The 19,237-nt window shown below is 46.1% G+C and overlaps 1 protein-coding gene across 1 annotated transcript; it reads left to right on the plus strand.

The window, feature by feature from the left end:
- The first annotated feature begins 1,692 nt into the window (after nt 1-1,692).
- LOC144590487 (zinc-binding protein A33-like) lies at nt 1,693-19,042 on the plus strand. Its single transcript, XM_078395071.1, has 5 exons — nt 1,693-1,756; nt 7,578-7,811; nt 8,501-8,523; nt 10,148-10,263; nt 18,246-19,042. The coding sequence occupies exons 1-5, from the start codon at nt 1,718-1,720 to the stop codon at nt 18,773-18,775; spliced, it is 942 nt and encodes a 313-aa protein (XP_078251197.1). The 5' UTR covers nt 1,693-1,717; the 3' UTR covers nt 18,776-19,042.
- Nucleotides 19,043-19,237: the final 195 nt, after the last annotated feature.

The following is a 19,237-nucleotide window of genomic DNA, read 5'->3' on the forward strand; positions in this document are numbered from 1 at the left end:
GTCTATTCACCTCTTGATCTTATGCACTTCAGCCTCCTGCGCTCCAATGAATAAATCCTTCCCTGCCCAACCTCTCCCTTTCGCTCTGACCCTCAAATCCTGGCACCATCTTCGTGAATCCACTCTGCAGTTGTTTCCAACATATTATCCTGCCTTACACTGTCCCAAGCGCTACTCTCCGCTTCCGTCTATATTCAATGCAGTTTAATGTGTAACTGACCCCTCCATGTGTTAGAGAGCGGGGGAACCCTCCATAGTTTCCGCGGGTGGATTTGTCCCCTTCCTTTAAAATGGTCGTAACGATGGTGATCCTCGGGTGCTCTGGCCGGCGCTCCTCTTCCCAGAGGAAGGCAGACATTGATGGTGAAACTCACCAGCGCCTTCAGTGCACCTGCACAACCGTTGGCCGTCTGAGGAGAAGACTGTTTGAAGATCAGGACACAATTCGCAAGTCCTCAATCATTTTGTCACACACCTTCTGTCTTCTCATCTCTGGCCTTTGTCCAACCGTCTGCCTATCAACCGCAAAACCTGCCTCTCCAGTGTAATCAGTGTTTTGGGGAACAGTATGTGTGCAGCGTAGGTTTACTAGGTTAATTCTCGGACTGGCGGGACTGTCATATGTTGAAAGACTGGAGCGGCTAGGCTTGTATACACTGGAATTTAGAAGGATGAGAGGGGATCTTATCGAAACATATAAGATTATTAAGGGGTTGGACACGTTAGAGCAGGAAACATGTTCCCAATGTTGGAGGAGTCCAGAACCAGGGGCCACAGTTTAAGAATAAGGGGTAGGCCATTTAGAACTGAGATGAGGAAATACTTTTTCAGTCAAAGAGTTGTGAATCTGTGGAATTCTCTGCCTCCGAAGGCAGTGGAGGCCAATTCTCTGAATGCATTCAAGAGAGAGCGAGATAGCGCTCTTAAGGATAGCGGAGTCAGGGGGTATGGGGAGAAGGCAGGAACGGGGTACTGATTGAGAATGATCAGCCATGATCACATTGAATGGCGGTGCTGGCTCGAGGAGCTGAATGGCCTCCTCCTGCACCTATTGTCTATTGTCTAAGGGTCGAGTGGTCTATCTTTCTCCTCTAGTATCTTTGATCAGCAGCTGCGCGAAAGGGAATGCGTTTTGAACCAGGAAGAGGCGGAGTTAAAATGGCTGCGAAAGACCAGGTCGAGAGTTGGACCGAGGAGGCAGTTTGTCCCATCTGCCTGGATTTCTTCACCGATCCGGTTATACTGGAGTGCGGGCACAACTTCTGCCGCTCCTGTATCACACAGAGTTGGGACAGGGAGGAGAGAAACTCCTGCCCGGAATGTAGAGAGGTGTTTACAGACCGCACCCTCAGGGTGAATCGGGCCTTGGCGAGACTGGCTGAGAAAGCTCGAACACTGAGCCTGAATCGGACAGAGAAGGAAAGTAAACTTCACTGCGAGGAACATCAGGAAGAACTGAAGCTGTTTTGTGAAACTGACAAGAAGCTGATCTGCGTGGTTTGTGCAGCTGGGCGGGAACACAAGTCTCACAGCTTCATGCCGGTCAAAGAAGCTGTTGAAAACTACAAGGTAAAAGCAAACCGATTTTGATCCCATCATTGTTTAATACCGTTTTTATTGTCTAACGCTTTTATTCTCCGATTTTCAAACACAATTCCAGGATCAGGTAAAAACTTCCATCCAGTCTCTCACGAAAGATCAATCAGAGATCCAGCAAATGGAACAGCAACAGAAAGAGAAGATTTCTGGAGTTCTGGTGAGGCTTTTAAGTTTCGATTTCCTGATCTTGTGCAGGTTTGATCCCTGTGATGCGTGTAATAACAGGGCAGCGCAGTGACACAAGTAGTGCTGCTGTCTCCTAGTTCTGGCGAGCGGGTTCGATCCTGAACTCGGGCGCTGCAGAGACAATAGGTGCAGGAGTAGGCCATTCGGCCCTTCATGCCAGCACCGCCATTCAGCATGATCATGGCTGAATTAGGGTCCAAATTCAGTACCCCGTTTCTGCTTTTTCCCCATATCTTTTGATTCCGTTAGCCCTAACAGCTATATGTAACTCTTGAGAACATCCAGTGTATTGGCCTCCACTGCCTTCCGAGGCAGAGAATTCCATAGATTCGCAACTCTTTGGGTGAATTTTTTTTCCTCATCTCATTGTAAATTTCACCAGTGGGGGACGAATAAAGGAATATATTATTATTATATCAGTCCTAAATAGAAAAATAGGTGCAGGAGTAGGCCATTTGGCCCTTCGAGCCAACACCACCATTCAATATGATCATGACCTATCCCTTATTCTTTAACTATAACCCCTGGTTCTGGACTCCCCCAACATCAGGAACATTTTTCCCGCATCTAGCCTCTCCAATCCCTAAAGAATTTTACATGTTTCTATAAGATCCCCTGTCATCCTTTGAAATTCCAGTGAATACAATTCTTTCAGTCCTGCCATCCCGGTAATTAACCTGATGAACCTACACTGCACTCCATCAATAGCAAGAATGTCCTTCCTTAATTTAGGAGATCAAAACTGCACACAATATTCCAGGTGTGGTTTCAACAGGACCCTGCACAACTGCAGTAGGACATCCTTGCTCCTAAACCTAAATCCTCTCACATGCCATTAGTTTTCTTCACTGCCTGCTCTACCTGCATGCTTACTTTCATTGACTGATGTACAAGGACACCCAGGTCTCCTTGCACCTCCCCTTTTCCTAATCTGACACCATTCAGATAATAATCTGCCTTCTTGTTCTTGCCACAAAAGTGGATAACGTCACATTTATCCACATTTTACTGCATCTGCCATGCATCTGCCCACTCACCCAACCTATCCAACTCACCCTGCAGCCTCACAACATCCTCCTCGCAGCTCACACTGCCGCCCAGCTTTGTGGCATCTGCAAACTTGGAGATATTACATTTAATTCCCTCGTCTAAATCATATAACCATATAACCATATAACAACTACAGCAAGGAAACAGGCCCGTTCGGCCCTACCAGTCCACGCCGACCACTCTCCCTGACCTAGTCTCATCTACCTGCACTCAGACCATAACCCCCTAATCCCCTCTTATCCATATACCTATCCAATTTACTCTTAAATAATAAAATCGAGCCTGCCTCCACCACTTCCACCGGAAGCCCATTCCATACAGCCACCACCCTCTGAGTAAAGAAGTTACCCCTCATGTTACCCCTAAACTTTTGTCCCTCAATTCTGAAGCTATGTCCCCTTGTTGGAATCTTCCCCACTCTCAAAGGGAAAAGCCTACCCAGGTCAACTCTGTCCGTCCCTCTCAAAATTAAAAAAACCTCTATCAAGTTCCCCCTCAACCTTCTACGCTCCAAAGAATAAAGACCCAACCTGCTCAACCTCTCTCTGTAGCTTAAGTGCTGAAACCCAGGCAACATTCTAGTAAATCTCCTCTGTACCCTCTCCATTTTGTCGACATCCTTCCTATAATTTGGCGACCAGAACTGCACACCATACTCCAGATTCGGCCTCACCAATGCCCTGTACAATTTTAACATTACATCCCAACTTCTATACTCGATGCTCTGATTTATAAAGGCAAGCATACCAAACGCCTTCTTCACCACCCTATCCACATGAGATTCCACCTTCAGGGAACAATGCACAGTTATTCCCAGATCCCTCTGTTCCACTGCATTCCTCAATTCCCTACCATTTACCCTGTATGTCCTATTTTGATTTGTCCTACCAAAATGCAGCACCTCACACTTATCAGCATTAAACTCCATCTGCCATCTTTCAGCCCACCCTTCCAAAAGGCCCAAGTCTCTCTGTAGACTTTGAAACTCTACTTCATTATTAACTACTTCACCTATCTTAGTATCATCTGCATATTTAATAATCCAATTTGCCACACCATCATCCAGATCATTAATGTAAATGACAAACAACAGTGGACCCAACACAGATCCTTGGGGTACTCCACTAGACACTGGCCTCCAACCTGACATACAATTGTCAACCATTACCCTCTGGTATCTCCCATTCAGCAATTGTTGAATCCATCTTGCAACCTCACTATTAATACCCAACGATTTAACCTTCTTAATCAACCTTCCATGTGGAACCTTGTCAAATGCCTTACTGAAGTCCATATAGACAACATCCACAGCCTTGCCCTTATCAATTTCCCTGGTAACCTCTTCAAAAAATTCAAGAAGATTAGTCAAACATGACCTTCCAGGCACAAATCCAGGTTGACTGTTTCTAATCAGGCCTTGTTTATCCAAATAATTATATATATTGTCCCTAAATATCTTTTCCATTAATTTCCCCACCACAGACGTCAAACTAACAGGTCTATAATTGCTAGGTTTACTTTTAGAACCTTTTTTAAACAAAGGCACAACATGCGCAATGCGCCAATCTTCCGGCACCATCCCCGTTTCTAATGACGTTTGAAATATTTCCGTCATAGTCCCTGCTATTTCTGCACTAACTTCCCTCAATGTCCTAGGGAATATCCTATCAGGACCTGGAGACTTATCCGCTTTTATATTTTTCAAAAGTGTCCGTACCTCCACTTCTTTAATCCTCATAATTTCCATCACTACTCTACTTGTTTCGCTTACCTCACATAATTCAATATCCTTCTCCTCGGTAAATACCGAAGAAAAGAAATTGTTTAATATCTCCCCCATTTCTTCCGGCTCAGCACATAGCTGTCCACTCTGACTCTCTAATGGACCAATTTTTATCCCTCGCTATCCTTTTGCTATTGACATATCTGTAGAACCCCTTGGGGTTTACTTTTACATTACTTGCCAAAGCAGCCTCATATCTTTTTTTCGCTTTTCTAATTTCCTTCTTAAGATTCCTTTTACATTCTTTATATTCCTCAAGAACCTCATTTACTCCCTGCCGCTTATATTTATTGTATATCTCCCTCTTTTTCCGAACCAAGTGTCCAATTTCCCTGGAAAACCACGGCTCTTTCAAATTATTATTCTTTCCTTTCCACCGAACAGGGACATAAAGACTCTGTACTCTCAAAATTTCACCTTTAAATATCCTCCATTTCTCTATTATATCCTTTTCATAAAACAAAAAGTTCCATTTCACTCCTTTTAAATCCTTTCTCATCTCCTCAAAATTAGCCTTTCTCCAATCCAAAATCTCAACCCTTGGTCCAGATTTGACCTTCTCCATAATTATATTAAAACTAATGGCATTGTGATCACTAGACCCAAAGTGCTCCTCAACACATACCTCCGTCACCTGACCCGTCTCATTTCCTAACAGGAGGTCCAACACTGCCCCTTCTCTGGTAGGTACCTCTACGTATTGCTGCAAAAAATTATCCTGCACACATTTTACAAACTCCAAACCATCCAGCCCTTTAACAGAATGTGATTCCCAGTCTATATACGGAAAATTGAAATCACCCACAATCACTACTCTGTGCTTACTACTAATATCTGCTATCTCCTTACATATTTGCTCTTCCAATTCTCGTTCCCTATTTGGCGGTCTATAATACACCCCTATAAGTGTTGCTAAACCTTTCTCATTTCTGAGTTCCACCCAAACAGCCTCCCTAATCGAGCCTTCTAGTCTGTCCTGCCAAAGCACTGCTGTGATATCCTCCCTGACAAGCAATGCAACACCCCCACCTCTTGCCCCTCCGATTCTATCACATCTGAAACAATGAAATCCTGGAATATTTAATTGCCAATCGCAACCCTCCTGCAACCATGTTTCACTGATCGCCACAACATCATACTTCCAGATGTCAATCCAGGCTCTAAGCTCATCCACCTTTCTTACAATGCTCCTAGCATTAAAATATACACATTTAAGGGACCCATCATTTCTTATTCTCAGTTTATTTCTTTTCACTACTTTCTCTCCTACATATTGGGTTTGAGTGTTTCCCTTTTCTGCCTCCTGCCTCACACACTGCCTATTAGCTATCTGTGTTTGAGTCCCTCCCCCCAACCGTACTAGTTTAAAGTCTCCGCAATTACCTTAGCAAATCTCCCCGCCAGGATATTGGTTCCTCTCAGGTTCAGATGCAACCCGTCCTTTTTGTACAGGTCATACTTCCCCCAGAAGAAGTCCCAATGATCCAGAAACTTGAATCCCTGCTCCCTGCACCAGTCCCTCAGCCACGTATTTATCCTCCACCTCACTCCATTCCTATGCTCACTATCGCGTGGCACAGGCAGTAAGCCTGAGATTATTGCTTTGGAAGTCCTTTTTTTTAACTCTCTTCCTAGCCCCCTAAATTCTCCTTTCAGGACCTCTTCCCTTATCCTACCTATATTGTTGGTACCTATATGTACCACGACCTCTGGCTCCTCTCCCTCCCCTTTCAGGATATCCTGGACACGCTCAGACACACCGGCACCAGGGAGGCAAACCACCATCCGGGTCTCCCGACTGCGTCCACAGAATCGCCTATCTGACCCCCTCACTATAGAGTCCCCTATTACTATCGCTCTCCTCTTCTTTTCCCTACCCTTCTGAGCAACAGGGCCGGACTCCTTGCCAGAGGCCCGGGCACCGTCGCTGCCCCCAGGTAGGCTGTTCCCCCAACAGTACTTAAACAGGAGTACTTATTTCCAAGGGGTACAGCCACCGGGGTACTCTCTAGTCCCTGCCTCTGCTCCTTGCCCTCCCTAACCGTGACCCACTTGTCTACCTCCCGTGGTCTTGGAATGACCACCTCTCTGTAACTCCTATCTATAACCTCCTCACTCTCCCTGACCAGACGGAGGTCATCAATCTGCGGCTCCAGGTTCCTAATACGGTCCCTTAGGAGCCCCATCTCGTCGCACCTGGCGCAGATGTGGATGTCTGGAAGACTATCAGACTCCCAGATTCCCCACATCCGACACCCAGAACAATAAACTGCCCTGGCACTCGTACTCCCCAAACAAAGCCCCGTGCTCGGTTTCTAAACCTACCGCCCGGCCGCTGCTCCAACCGCTCCAACCGCCCACCCAAAAGAACTGAGTGGTCTCCTGGGAGAGGCGAAAAACCGGATAAAAAACCCAGGCCAATTTGGGGAGAAAAAATCCGGGAAATTCCTCTCCGACCCCAAGCTAGGCGATCGAAACTTGTCCGGGAGATCACACAGGTCTTACTCCTTACTATCCCCACACAATACTTCCCAAGCAACACAGCTTGGTGCTGCTGCTGCTGATTGCTGCTGGCTGCTGCTGTTGCTGCCGATTGCTGCTGTTGCTGCTGATTGCTGCTACTGCTGCTGATTGCTTCCCAATTGCAGTTTCTGTCCCGTTAGTATATATTGTAAATAACTGCGGTCCCAGAAATGAGCCTTGCGGCACCCCACTAGGGGTTGGTGGACGGATAAATGGGAATTAATGGACACGTGAGAAGGAATAGGCAGCTGGGAATTGTATTAGGGGTAGAGGATTGATGGGTTGTAAGATTACCCTCACGATACTTTAGATGCATTTAGAAAAACTATTAAATTGCCAAAGCAAATAAAAATGCACAGGCCAAATGTCACCAGTAAAGACGCGAGGAACCATAATCAGTGACATGAAATATTGATCTTCACCTTTCATTTCACAGGAACAGTCACACAACCTTCTGTCCAAGATCACATCCCAGTTTGCTGAACTGCATCAGATTCTCACTGAGAAAGAGCAGCGCGTACTGGCAGATATCCGGGAGGAAGAGAAGAAGATTCTAAATACAATGGAGAAAAAACTTGAAGAGATTGAGGAGAATTTAAATTCCATTCAGGAGGAGCTCTTTAAGTTGCAGCAACGGATGGATCAAAAGAACAGTGTGGTGTTTCTGAAGGTGAGGGGTGACTCCACAGTTTGGCGAAGTGAAAGTGCACAGGCACAAAATGGTAGGGGATATTTCTAAAATAAATGCTGCTTTTTCCCAGTAATTGAGAACTGGGTAAATGCCCCGTCTGTTCCAGAGCTGTGCTGCTGTTGTTCCCAAACTAAGTGGCCTCCCGCATAATCTGCGGGATCTCTGTACTGCCTGCGGTCTCCTTGGGATGAGTTACTGTGATCCTGTCACTGAGTTAGCGAATGTTGGAAATTTCCCCGAAAAGATGGAAAATCTCCAGGAAATCAAAAGATCATCTGGAAAGTTTGTCGTATGTTCCTCTTTAGTGGGAAAGAATTACGCGGCGTTAAAGGGATCTGTTGAAGGCTTGCCCTCGGATACACAATCAAAACCCCTGCAATTTACCCACCTTAACACGCCTTGAGGTCGCCAGCACTTAAGAGGACCTGTCCTATCCTAATTATCCCTTTGCTCTTAAAGAGACCTATTCTCCCCCTAGTTATTATTTTGCTATTAATACACTTGTAGAATCTCTAGGGCAATATCCAATTTCTGTCTCTGTGACGACGACAATAAATGCTGGGCAGTGGAACATTTCTGGGGCATGTTGTGATTTGTGTGAAACTCCTGTTGTCGGGATGTGGATGTCCCGTCTCAGTCTACTCAGATTTGTGTTTTGTTTCTTGCAGGAGGAAGCTGGTGGGAAGAGGAGGTAGGATATGCTCTTGACTGAAACACTGCATATAACAACTACAGCATGGAAACAGGCCTGTCCGGCCCTACCAGTCCACGCCGACCATTCTCCCTGACCTAGTCTCATCTACCTGCACTCAGACCATAACCCTCCAATCCCCTCCTATCCATATACCTATCCAATTTACTCTTAAATAATAAAATCGAGCCAGCCTCCACCACTTCCACCGGAAGTCCATTCCATACAGCCACAACCCTCTGAGTAAAGAAATTCCCCCTCATGTTACCCCTAAACCTTTGTCCCTCAATTCTGAAGCTATGTCCCCTTGTTGGAATCTTCCCCACTCTCAAAGGGAAAAGCCTACCCACGTCAACTCTGTCCGTCCCTCTCAAAATTTTAAAGACCTCTATCAAGTCCCCCCTCAACCTTCTACGCTCCAAAGAATAAAGACCCAACCTGTTCAACCTCTCTCTGTAGCCTAAGTGCTGAAACCCAGGCAACATTCTAGTAAATCTCCTCTGTACCCTCTCCATTTTGTCGACATCCTTCCTATAATTTGGCGACCAAAACTGCACACCATACTCCAGATTCGGCCTCACCAATGCCCTGTACAATTTCAACATTACATCCCAACTTCTATACTCGATGCTCTGATTTATAAAGGCAAGCATACCAAACGCCTTCTTCACCACCCTATCCACATGAGATTCCACCTTCAGGGAACAATGCACAGTTATTCCCAGATCCCTCTGTTCCACTGCATTCCTCAATTCCCTACCATTTACCCTGTACGTCCTATTTTGATTTGTCCTACCAAAATGCAGCACCTCACACTTATCAGCATTAAACTCCATCTGCCATCTTTCAGCCCACCCTTCCAAAAGGCCCAAGTCTCTCTGTAGACTTTGAAAATCTACCTCACTATCAACTACTCCACCTATCTTAGTATCATCTGCATATTTACTAATCCAATTTGCCACACCATCATCCAGATCATTAATGTAAATGACAAACAACAGTGGACCCAACACAGATCCTTGGGGCACTCCACTAGACACTGGCCTCCAACCTGACATACAATTGTCAACCGTTACCCTCTGGTATCTCCCATTCAGCCATTGTTGAATCCATCTTGCAACCTCACTATTAATACCCAACGATTTAACCTTCTTAATCAACCTTCCATGTGGAACCTTGTCAAATGCCTTACTGAAGTCCATATAGACAACATCCACAGCCTTGCCCTTATCAATTTCCCTGGTAACCTCTTCAAAAAATTCAAGAAGATTAGTCAAACATGACCTTCCAGGCACAAATCCATGTTGACTGTTTCTAATCAGGCCTTGATTATCCAAATAATTATATATATTGTCCCTAAGTATCTTTTCCATTAATTTTCCCACCACAGACGTCAAACTAATAGGTCTATAATTGCTAGGTTTACTTTTAGAACCTTTTTTAAACAACGGCACAACATGCGCAATGCGCCAATCTTCCGGCACCATCCCTGTTTCTAATGACGTTTGAAATATTTCCGTCATAGCCCCTGCTATTTCTGCACTAACTTCCCTGCATGTTTGTGTGTAACAGCTCAAATAAATTGTTGAGGCTCAGTTTATAACCAGCTGCTAAATATTTGCAGGGTTAGTGATGAAGATAGTGCACTCACAGTGACAGATGGTGCCGTGCCGATTGAAAAATTCCATCACCACTTTTTAATGAACACGCTGTGGAGAGAGACATCTGACATTAAGCACGGTAAAACCTGTTCAGTTTCCCCTCTTCTTGTTTATAATGCCTTTTAGTAACACAGATGCAAACATTGCCGATAGAAATTGTATTCGCCTCTAACACCTCCTATGGCAGCTATCTCTCTGCCACCCAGTGCCTTAAAACGTTGCCGTTGAAGAACATTTTAGACTTTCCCTTCACAACTTAAACAGATGCCCTCGAAGTTTAGAAAACTGCATCTCCCACTCCTCAGTCCGTTGGCCCAGTTCATTACGATCAGTTTAATCTTAGACAACCTTCTTCACTCTCCACCATGTCTCATGAATTTTAGTCTCATCCACAAACCTGCTAGCCATGCCACCCACATACACATCATTTATCTAATCATTTGTATAAATAGGGACCAACAGTGGACTCAGCATTGAGCATTGTGGTGCACCACTTGCAACAGGCCTCCAGTCTGAAAATCAACTCTCTACCTCCGACCTCTGTCTCCCACCTTCAGGCCACATGTTTACCCATTGGCTAACTACCCTGGATTCCATATGTTCCAGCCTTCCTGATTAGCCGACCATAGAGGTTGCTGCTATCAAATTGTTAATCATACCTCTGACATTCACATCCACGCCTTAGAAATATAACATATAAACAGCAGTGAGCATCTGAAATGTTCTTCCCTAGGAGGCAGTGATAGGTCAGATTATTGGAATAGGCAAAGTGAACACAGATGGATATTTGAAGGATCGAGAAATTGGCGGTTATGGAGAACTTGTATAGAACAGGAATTGGTGCCATCTTAGATCAGTCATGATCACATTGAATGGCGGAGTCGACCTGAGGAGCGGAGCCTACTCCTCCTGCTATTTTCTTGTGATCTTTACTTTTTTTCATACCTACAGCATGATAAACCTTACACAGAGTTGAATATGGCAAAGATTGACAATACTTGTCCCTGGGACAATGAGTTTGCTGTGCGGGGTGAGATTGGATAGACTACGCCTGTGTACTCGAGCGTTTGAGTGTATTAGAGGGGATCACAGTGAAACACAGAGTCCTTACAGGGCTCAGTGGGCTGGATGCAGGGAGGATGGTTCCCCTGTCAGAGGGGTCTGGAGAGTGGGCACTCTCTCAGAATGTGGGCTGCACCATGTGGCACAGAGATAAGGAGACATTACTGCACGCAGAGACTGGGGAACGACCCTGCACCGGTGGCTGTGGAGACTCAGTCATTCAGTGCTCTTGGAGCTGAGAGCCATGGTTGTACATTACAGAGTCTGGCCCTTCGGCCCATCATGCCCATGACCATCTTTTCCCCAGCTATACTAATCGATTTGCCCACATTCCATCGGCATTCTTCTCCACCTCACCTATTTAAATACCTCCAATATATTGATGATATCTCACTCCACCACCCCCTCTGTAGCATGTTCCAGATATCACCCATTCTCAGTGTAAATCTATGTACTAAACCTCTCGTTTGTTTGTTTGTTCCGGAACTACAGCCAAAACGGTACACGATAGCACGACGATTTTAAGCCCACCTTACTCACCGTCATCCCTTTGGTGCTAATGGAAGACGTTTCATTGAAATCGGTGTTATATTTTTTGTTATTCACATTTTAAGGTTTAATTCTATCTCTAGGGACGTAGGGGGGAGGGAGGGAGAGAGGAGGGGGGGGGAGGAGAGGGTGCTGCACCAATGCAGGAGAGGTTTGGGCCCAACGGATCCACTTGGTCTAGTAAAACCTAAATCTCAGATATACTTTAAAATACTTTGCTCTCAATATAAACCTGCACTCTCGTGATTTGATATCCCTGCATGTGAATAAGGTTTAGATAATTACCCTGCATCCTGCTGCAGACTTTGACAACCTTCCCTACTATCCACAATTTTTGCTTCCTCCCCAAACTTACTAATCACACCTCCCACATTCACATCCAAGCCATGATCATATAACAAAAACAGCAAAGGGGACTCGAGGTAAAAGAGCCATTAGGAGGCAGTGATCTCAATATGGTAAGTTTTACTTTAAAAATTGAGCGGGAGAAGGGAAAATTGGAAGTGTCAGTATTACAGTACAGCAAAGGGAAGGCATGAGGCAGGAGCTGGCCTGAATTCACTGGAAGGAGGCCCTAGCAGGGAAGACGGTGAAACAGCAATGGCAGGTATTCCTGGGAATAATGCAGAAGTTGCAGGATCAATTTATCCCAAAGAGGAGGAAAGATTCTAAGGGGAGTAAGAGGCACCCGTGGCTGACAAGGGAAGTCAAGGGCAGCATAAAAATAAAAGAGAAGTACAACAAAGCAAAGAAGAGTGGGAAGCCAGAGGATTGGGACTCTTTTAAAGCGCAACAGAAGATAACTAAGAAGGCAATACGGGGAGAAAAGATGGGGTACGAGGGTAGAAACATAGAAACATAGAAAATAGGTGCAGGAGTAGGCCATTCAGCCCTTCGAGCCTGCACCGCCATTCAATATGATCATGGCTGATCATCTAACTCAGTATCCTGTACCTGCCTTCTCTCCATACCTCCTGATCCCTTTAGGCACAAAGGCCACATCTAACTCCCTCTTAAATATAGCCAATGAACAGGCCTCAACTACCCTTTGTGGCAGAGAATTCCACAGATTCACCACTCTGTGTGAAAAAAAACGTTCTCATCTTGGTCCTAAAAGACTCCCCTTATCCTTAAACTGTGACCCCTGGTTCTGGACTTCCCCAACATCGGGAACAATCTTCCTGCATCTAGCCTGTCCAACCCCTTAAGAATTTTGTAAGTTTCTATAATATCCCCCCTCAATCTTCTAAATTCCAGCGAGTAGAAGGTGAGTCTATCCAGTCTTTCTTCATATGAAAGTCCTGCCATCCCAGGAATCAATCTGGTGAACCTTCTCTGTGCTCCCTCTATGGCAAGAATGTCTTTTGTCAGATTAGGAGACCAAAACTGTACGCAATACTCCAGGTGTGGTCTCACCAATGCCCTGTACAACTGCAGCAGAACCTCCTTGCTCCTATACTCAAATCCCCTCGCTATGAATGCCAACATACCATTCACTTTCTTCACTGCCTGCTGCACCTGCATGCCTACTTTCAATGACTGGTGTACCACGACACCCAGGTCTCGTTGCATCTCCCCTTTTCCTAATCGGCCACCATTCAGATAATAGTCTGCTTTCCTGTTCTTGCCACCAAAGTGGATAACCTCACATTTATCCACATTAAACTGCATCTGCCATGCATTTGCCCACTCACCTAACCTATTCAAGTCACCCTGCAGCCTCCTAGCATTCACCTCACCGCTAACACTGCCCCCCAGCTTCGTGTCATCCGCAAACCTGGTGATGTTGCATTCAATTCCCTCGTCCAAATCATTAATATATATTGTAAATAGCTGGGGTCCCAGCACTGAGCCTTGCGGTACCCCACTAGTCACTGCCTGCCATTCTGAAAAGGACCCGTTTATTCCTACTCTTTGCTTCCTGTCTGCCAGCCAGTTCTCTATCCACATCAATACTGAACCCACAATACCGTGTGCTTTAAGTTTGCATACTAATCTCTTATGTGGGACCTTGTCGAAAGCCTTCTGGAAGTCCAGATATAACACATCCACTGGTTCTCCCTTATCCACTCTACTAGTTACATCCTCGAAAAATTCTATAAGATTCGTCAGACATGATTTACCTTTCATAAATCCATGCTGACCTTGTCCAATGATTTCACCACTTTCCAAATGTGCTACTATACCATTTTTAATAACTGACTCTAGCATTTTCCCCACGACCGACGTTAGACTAACTGGTCTGTAATTCCCCGTTTTCTCTCTCCCGCCCTTTTTGAAAAGTGGGGTTCCATTATCTACCCTCCAATCCTCAGAATCTAAAGAGTTTTGAAAAATTATCACTAATGCATCCACTATTTCTGGGGCCACCTCCTTAAGCACTCTGGGATGCAGCTTATCTGGCCCTGGGGATTTATCGGCCTTTAATCCATTAAATTTACCTAACACCACTTCCCGACTAACCTGGATTTCACTCAGTTCCTCCATCTCATTTGACCCCCGGTCCCCCGCTATTTCCGGCAGATTATTTATGTTTTCCTTAGTGAAGACGGAACCAAAGTAGTTATTCAATTGGTCTGTCATGTCCTTGTTCCCCATGACCAATTCACCTGTTTTTGACTGCAAGGGACCTACATTTGTTTTAACTAATCTTTTTATCTTCACATATCTATAAAAGCTTTTGCAGTCAGTTTTTATGTTCCTTGCCAGTTTTCTTTCATAATCTATTTTCCCTTTCCTAATTAAGCCCTTTGTCCTCCTCTGCTGGATTCTGAATTTCTCCCAGTCCTCTGGTAGGCTGCTTTTTCTTGCTAATTTGTATGCTTCATCTTTTGTTTTGATACTATCCCTAATTTCCCTTGTTAGCCACGGATGCACTACCTTCCCTGATTGATTATTTTGCCAAACTGCGATGAACAATTGTTGTAGTTCATCCATGCGGTCTTTAAATGCCTTCCATTGCATATCCACCGTCAACCCTTTAAGAATCAATTGCCAGTCTATCTTGGCCAATTCATGTCTCATACCCTCAAAGTTACCTTTCTTTAAGCTCAGAACGGTTGTTTCTGAATTAACTATGTCACTTCCATCCTAATGAAGAACTCAACCATATTATGGTCACTCTTGCCCAAGGGGCCACGCACATCAAGACTGCTAACTAACCCTTCCTCGTTACTCAATACCCAGTCTAGAATAGCCTGCTCTCTCGTTGGTTCCTCTACATGTTGGTTTAGAAAACTATCCCGCATACATTCCAAGAAATCCTCTTCCTCAGCACCTCTGCCAATTTGATTCACCCAATCTATATGTAGATTGAAGTCACCCATTATAACTGTTTTACCTTTGTTGCACGCATTTCTAATTTCCTGTTTGATGCCATCCCCAACTCTACTACTACTGTTAGGTGTCCTGTACACAACTCCCACTAGCGTTTTCTGCCCCCTAGTGTTTCGCAGCTCTACCCATATCGATTCCACATCCTCCAAGCAAATGTCCATCCTTTCTATTGCGTTAATCTCCTCCCTAACCAGCAACGCTACCCCACCTCCTTTTCCTTTCTGTCTATCCCTCCTGAATATTGAATATCCCTGGATGTTCAGCTCCCAGCCTTGGTCACCCTTGAGCCATGTCTCCGTAATCCCAACTATATCATATTCATTAATAACTATCTGCACATTCAACTCATCCACCTTATTATGAATGCTCCTTGCATTGAAACACAAAGCCTTCAGGCTTGTCTTTACAACACTCTTACCCCTTATACAATTATGTTGAAAAGTGGCCCTTTTTGATTTTTTGCCCTGGATTTGTCAGCCTGCCACTTTTACTTTTCACCTTGCTACCTATTGCTTCTACCCTAATTTTACACCGCTTTGTCTCTCTGCTCATGCTCCCATCCCTCTGCCACATTAGTTTAAATCCTCCCCGACAGCACTAGCAAACATTCCCCCAAGGACATTGGTTCCATTCCAGCTCAGGTGCAGACCGTCCTGTTTGTACTGGTCCCACCTCCCCCAGAACTGGTTCCAATGTCCTAGAAATTTGAATCCCTCCCCCTTGCACCATTTTTCAAGCCACGTATTCATCTGAAATATCCTCCTATTTCTACTCTGACTAGCGCGTGGCACTGGTAGTAATCCAGAGACTAATTACATTTGAGGTCCTACTTTTAAGTTTATCTCCTAGCTCCCTAAATTCACCTTGTAGGACCTCATCCCGTTTTTTACCTAAATCGTTGGTGCCAATGTGCACCACGACAACTGGCTGTTCACCCTCCCCCTCCAGAATGTTCTGCAGCCGCTCAGAGACATCCCTGACCCTTGCACCAGGGAGGCAACATACCATCCTGGAGTCTCATTTGCGGCTGCAGAAACGCCTATCTATTCCCCTTACAATTGAATCCCCTATTACTATAGCCTTTCCACTCTCCCCCCCCCCCCCCCCCTTTGCCGCAGAACCACCCACGGTGCCATGAACTTGGCTGCTGCTGCCTTTTCTGATGAGCCATCTCCCCCAACAGTATCCAAAATGGTATATCTGTTTAGGAGGGAGATGACCGCAGGGGACTCCTGCACTACCTGCCTACTGCTACGCTGGCTAGTGGCCACCCGTTCCCTTTCTGTCCGCTTAACTTTTACCTGCTGTGTGGTCAACTCACTGTACGTGCTATTCACGATCTTCTCAGCATCGTGGATGCTCCTGTATGAATCCAACCGCAGCTCCAACCGTTCAATGTGGTCTGCCAGGAGCCGCAGCTGGACACACTTCTTGCACACGTAGTCATCAGGGACACCGACAATATCCCTGATCTCCCACATGTTGCAGGATGAGCACTCCACTCCACGGTAAACTAGCCAATAATATAAAGGAGGATAGTAAAAGCTTTCTTAGTTATTTAAAGAGGAAAAAAAGAGTCAAGGCAAATGTGGGTCCCTTGAAGACAGAAGCAGGGGAATTTATTATGTGGAACAAGGAAATGGCAGACGAGTTGAACCGGAACTATGGATCTGTCTTCACCAAGGAAGATACAAGCAATCTCCCAAATGTTCTAGTGGCCAGAGATCCTAGGGTGACGGAGGAACTGAAGGAAATTCACATTAGGCAGGAAATGGTGTTGGGTAGACTGATGGGACTGAAGGCTAATAAATCCCCAGTGCCTGATGGTCTGCATCCCAGGGTACTTAAGGGGGTGGCGCTAGAAATTGTGGGCACATTGGTGATCATTTTCCAATGTTCTATAGATTCAGGATCAGTTCATGTGGATTGGAGGGTAGCTAATGTTGTCCCACTTTTTAAGAAAGGAGGGAGAGAGAAAACGGGAAATTATAGACCAGTTAGTCTTGCATCAGTGGTGGGGAAGATGCTGGAGTCAATTATAAAAGACGAAATTGCGGAGCATTTGGATAGTAGTAACAGGATTGTTCCGAGTCAGCATTGATTTACAAAGGGGAAATCATGCTTGACTAATCTTCTGGAATTCTTTGAGGATGTAACTAGGAAATTTGACTGGGGAGAGCCGGTGGATGTGGTGTACCTCGACTTTCAGAAAGCCTTCGACAAGGTTCCACATAGGAGGTTAGTGGGCAAAATTAGATTTTTAGATTTAGAGATACAGCGCGTAAACAGGCCCTTCGGCCCACCGGGTCCGCGCCGCCCAGCGATCCCTGCACATTAACAATATACTACACACACTAGGGACAATTAAAAAAAAAAAACATTTACCCAGCCAATTAACCTACATACCTGTACGTCTTTGGAGTGTGGGAGGAAACCGAAGGACTCGGAGAAAACCCACGCAGGTCAGGGGAGAACGTACAAACTCCGTACAGACGGCACCCGTAGTCAGGATCGAACCTGAGTCTCCGGCGCTGCATTCGCTGTAAGGCGGTAACTCTACCGCTGCGCCACCGTGCCGCCCATGAGAACATGGTATTCTGCCTAACCTCTGCTTCCTTCCATGGTCCAAGCCACCCCTCCCTCTCTCTCACCCTCCACTCTAAGAAACAGGGCCAGGTCATCTGGCCCCTCGTGTCTGCCCCTTTTCACTGTGATCATGACGACCCCACCATGCACCTCTACCTCCTCTTTAACATCCTCAAATTACCGCTAACCTCAATATCCTCTTGCTCCGATCTGCCTCCAGATGTGTACCCCCCTTCGATTCTCCTTCACCACCGCAATCTCACAATCCTCCTCACTCTCCACACTCTTCCTCCCCGTCCACCCTCCCCCACCTCACGAAATCCCCCTCGCCATCTCTGGATTAAAAACTCCGGGGGAGATGTCTGTTGTCTACCCGATGTGGTTGTGGGTGAAACCCCGGGCAAGGTTTCAGTTCTCCGCCCGCCTGTGCCTGAGGCCGAGCGGCCTCTCCCCCGGTCCCGGGGTCGCGCTGCCCGAGTCTCCCCCCGACCCCCGGGGACTCTCTGATTCTCTGCTTCTCCCCCCCAGTCTCCGTCACCCTGGATGTGGAAACAGCGCATCCGGAGCTCGAGGTGTCTGAGGATCGGAAGAGGATGAGACGGACCGGGACCCGGAGGAGTCTCTCTGACACCGGGAAGAGGTTTACAGGCAGTGCGTGTGTGCTGGGATCGGACGGATTCACATCAGGGAGACATTACTGGGAGGTGGAGGTGGCGGGGAGTGAGGGCTGGAGTCTGGGAGTCGCCGCAGAGTCTGTGGAGAGGAAGAGACCGGTCACACTGACCCCGGAGGCTGGAGTCTGGAGCATCGGGCGGTGGGATGACGAGTTTGCTGCACTTACCTCCCCTCCATCCCGTCTCCCCGCCCGTCCCATCCCCGGGAGGGTGGGAGTTTATCTCAGTTACGAGTCCGGGACAGTTTCGTTTTACGATGCGGACACCAAGTCCCATCTCCACACCTTCACTGGGAATAAATTCACGGAGAAACTTTATCCTTTCTTCTGGACGTGGGATGGAAACTGGCTGAGAATCTGCTCCGGTTCCGCTCCGGGTGTGTAAAAGGGTCGGGTCCCGGGACCGGCGTCAGGAGCGGGGCTCAGGGGCTGTGGGGCAGAAACCCGGTGGACAACAGGTCGGCGCTGAACGGCTCCCATTTAATCCCCAAATTCCGCGTCGTAAAAACTCCAGTGAGCGCGGATATAAAACCAGGGGGAATGTAAATGTGGGAAGAGAGAAATAAACAGCAAGTGGAATCAGAGCTGTCGATCCTTTCATTTTAACGCCTTAAACGCGTCCGGCAACAGAACAGAAATTACTTTTGTGAAAATATTTTAAAAATGTAATGGCATTGGACCCTTCTGGTCAAAAGTCGTCACGGTATTATTAACTCCGTTCAATGACTAGTTCAATGTAATAGATACATTTCATGTTCAGTGATTTGGAAAATGTACACAACCATTGACACACACGACAAGCTAATTGAAAGATCGCATTTACAATACAATACAATACAATACAATA

Source organism: Rhinoraja longicauda, unplaced genomic scaffold, assembly GCF_053455715.1.
Source record: "Rhinoraja longicauda isolate Sanriku21f unplaced genomic scaffold, sRhiLon1.1 Scf000197, whole genome shotgun sequence".
In the NCBI taxonomy this organism is placed as follows: Eukaryota; Metazoa; Chordata; class Chondrichthyes; order Rajiformes; family Arhynchobatidae; genus Rhinoraja; species Rhinoraja longicauda.

Excerpts from the sequence above, each read along its gene's own strand:
- LOC144590487 (XM_078395071.1), top strand. The coding sequence starts at position 1,718 with ATGGAACAGCAACAGAAAGAGAAGATTTCTGGAGTTCTG. Across the intron at positions 1,757-7,577 it reads AGAAGATTTCTGGAGTTCTG|GAACAGTCACACAACCTTCT; the intron begins GTGAGGCTTTTA and ends TTCATTTCACAG. Across the intron at positions 8,524-10,147 it reads GAAGCTGGTGGGAAGAGGAG|GGTTAGTGATGAAGATAGTG; the intron begins GTAGGATATGCT and ends AAATATTTGCAG.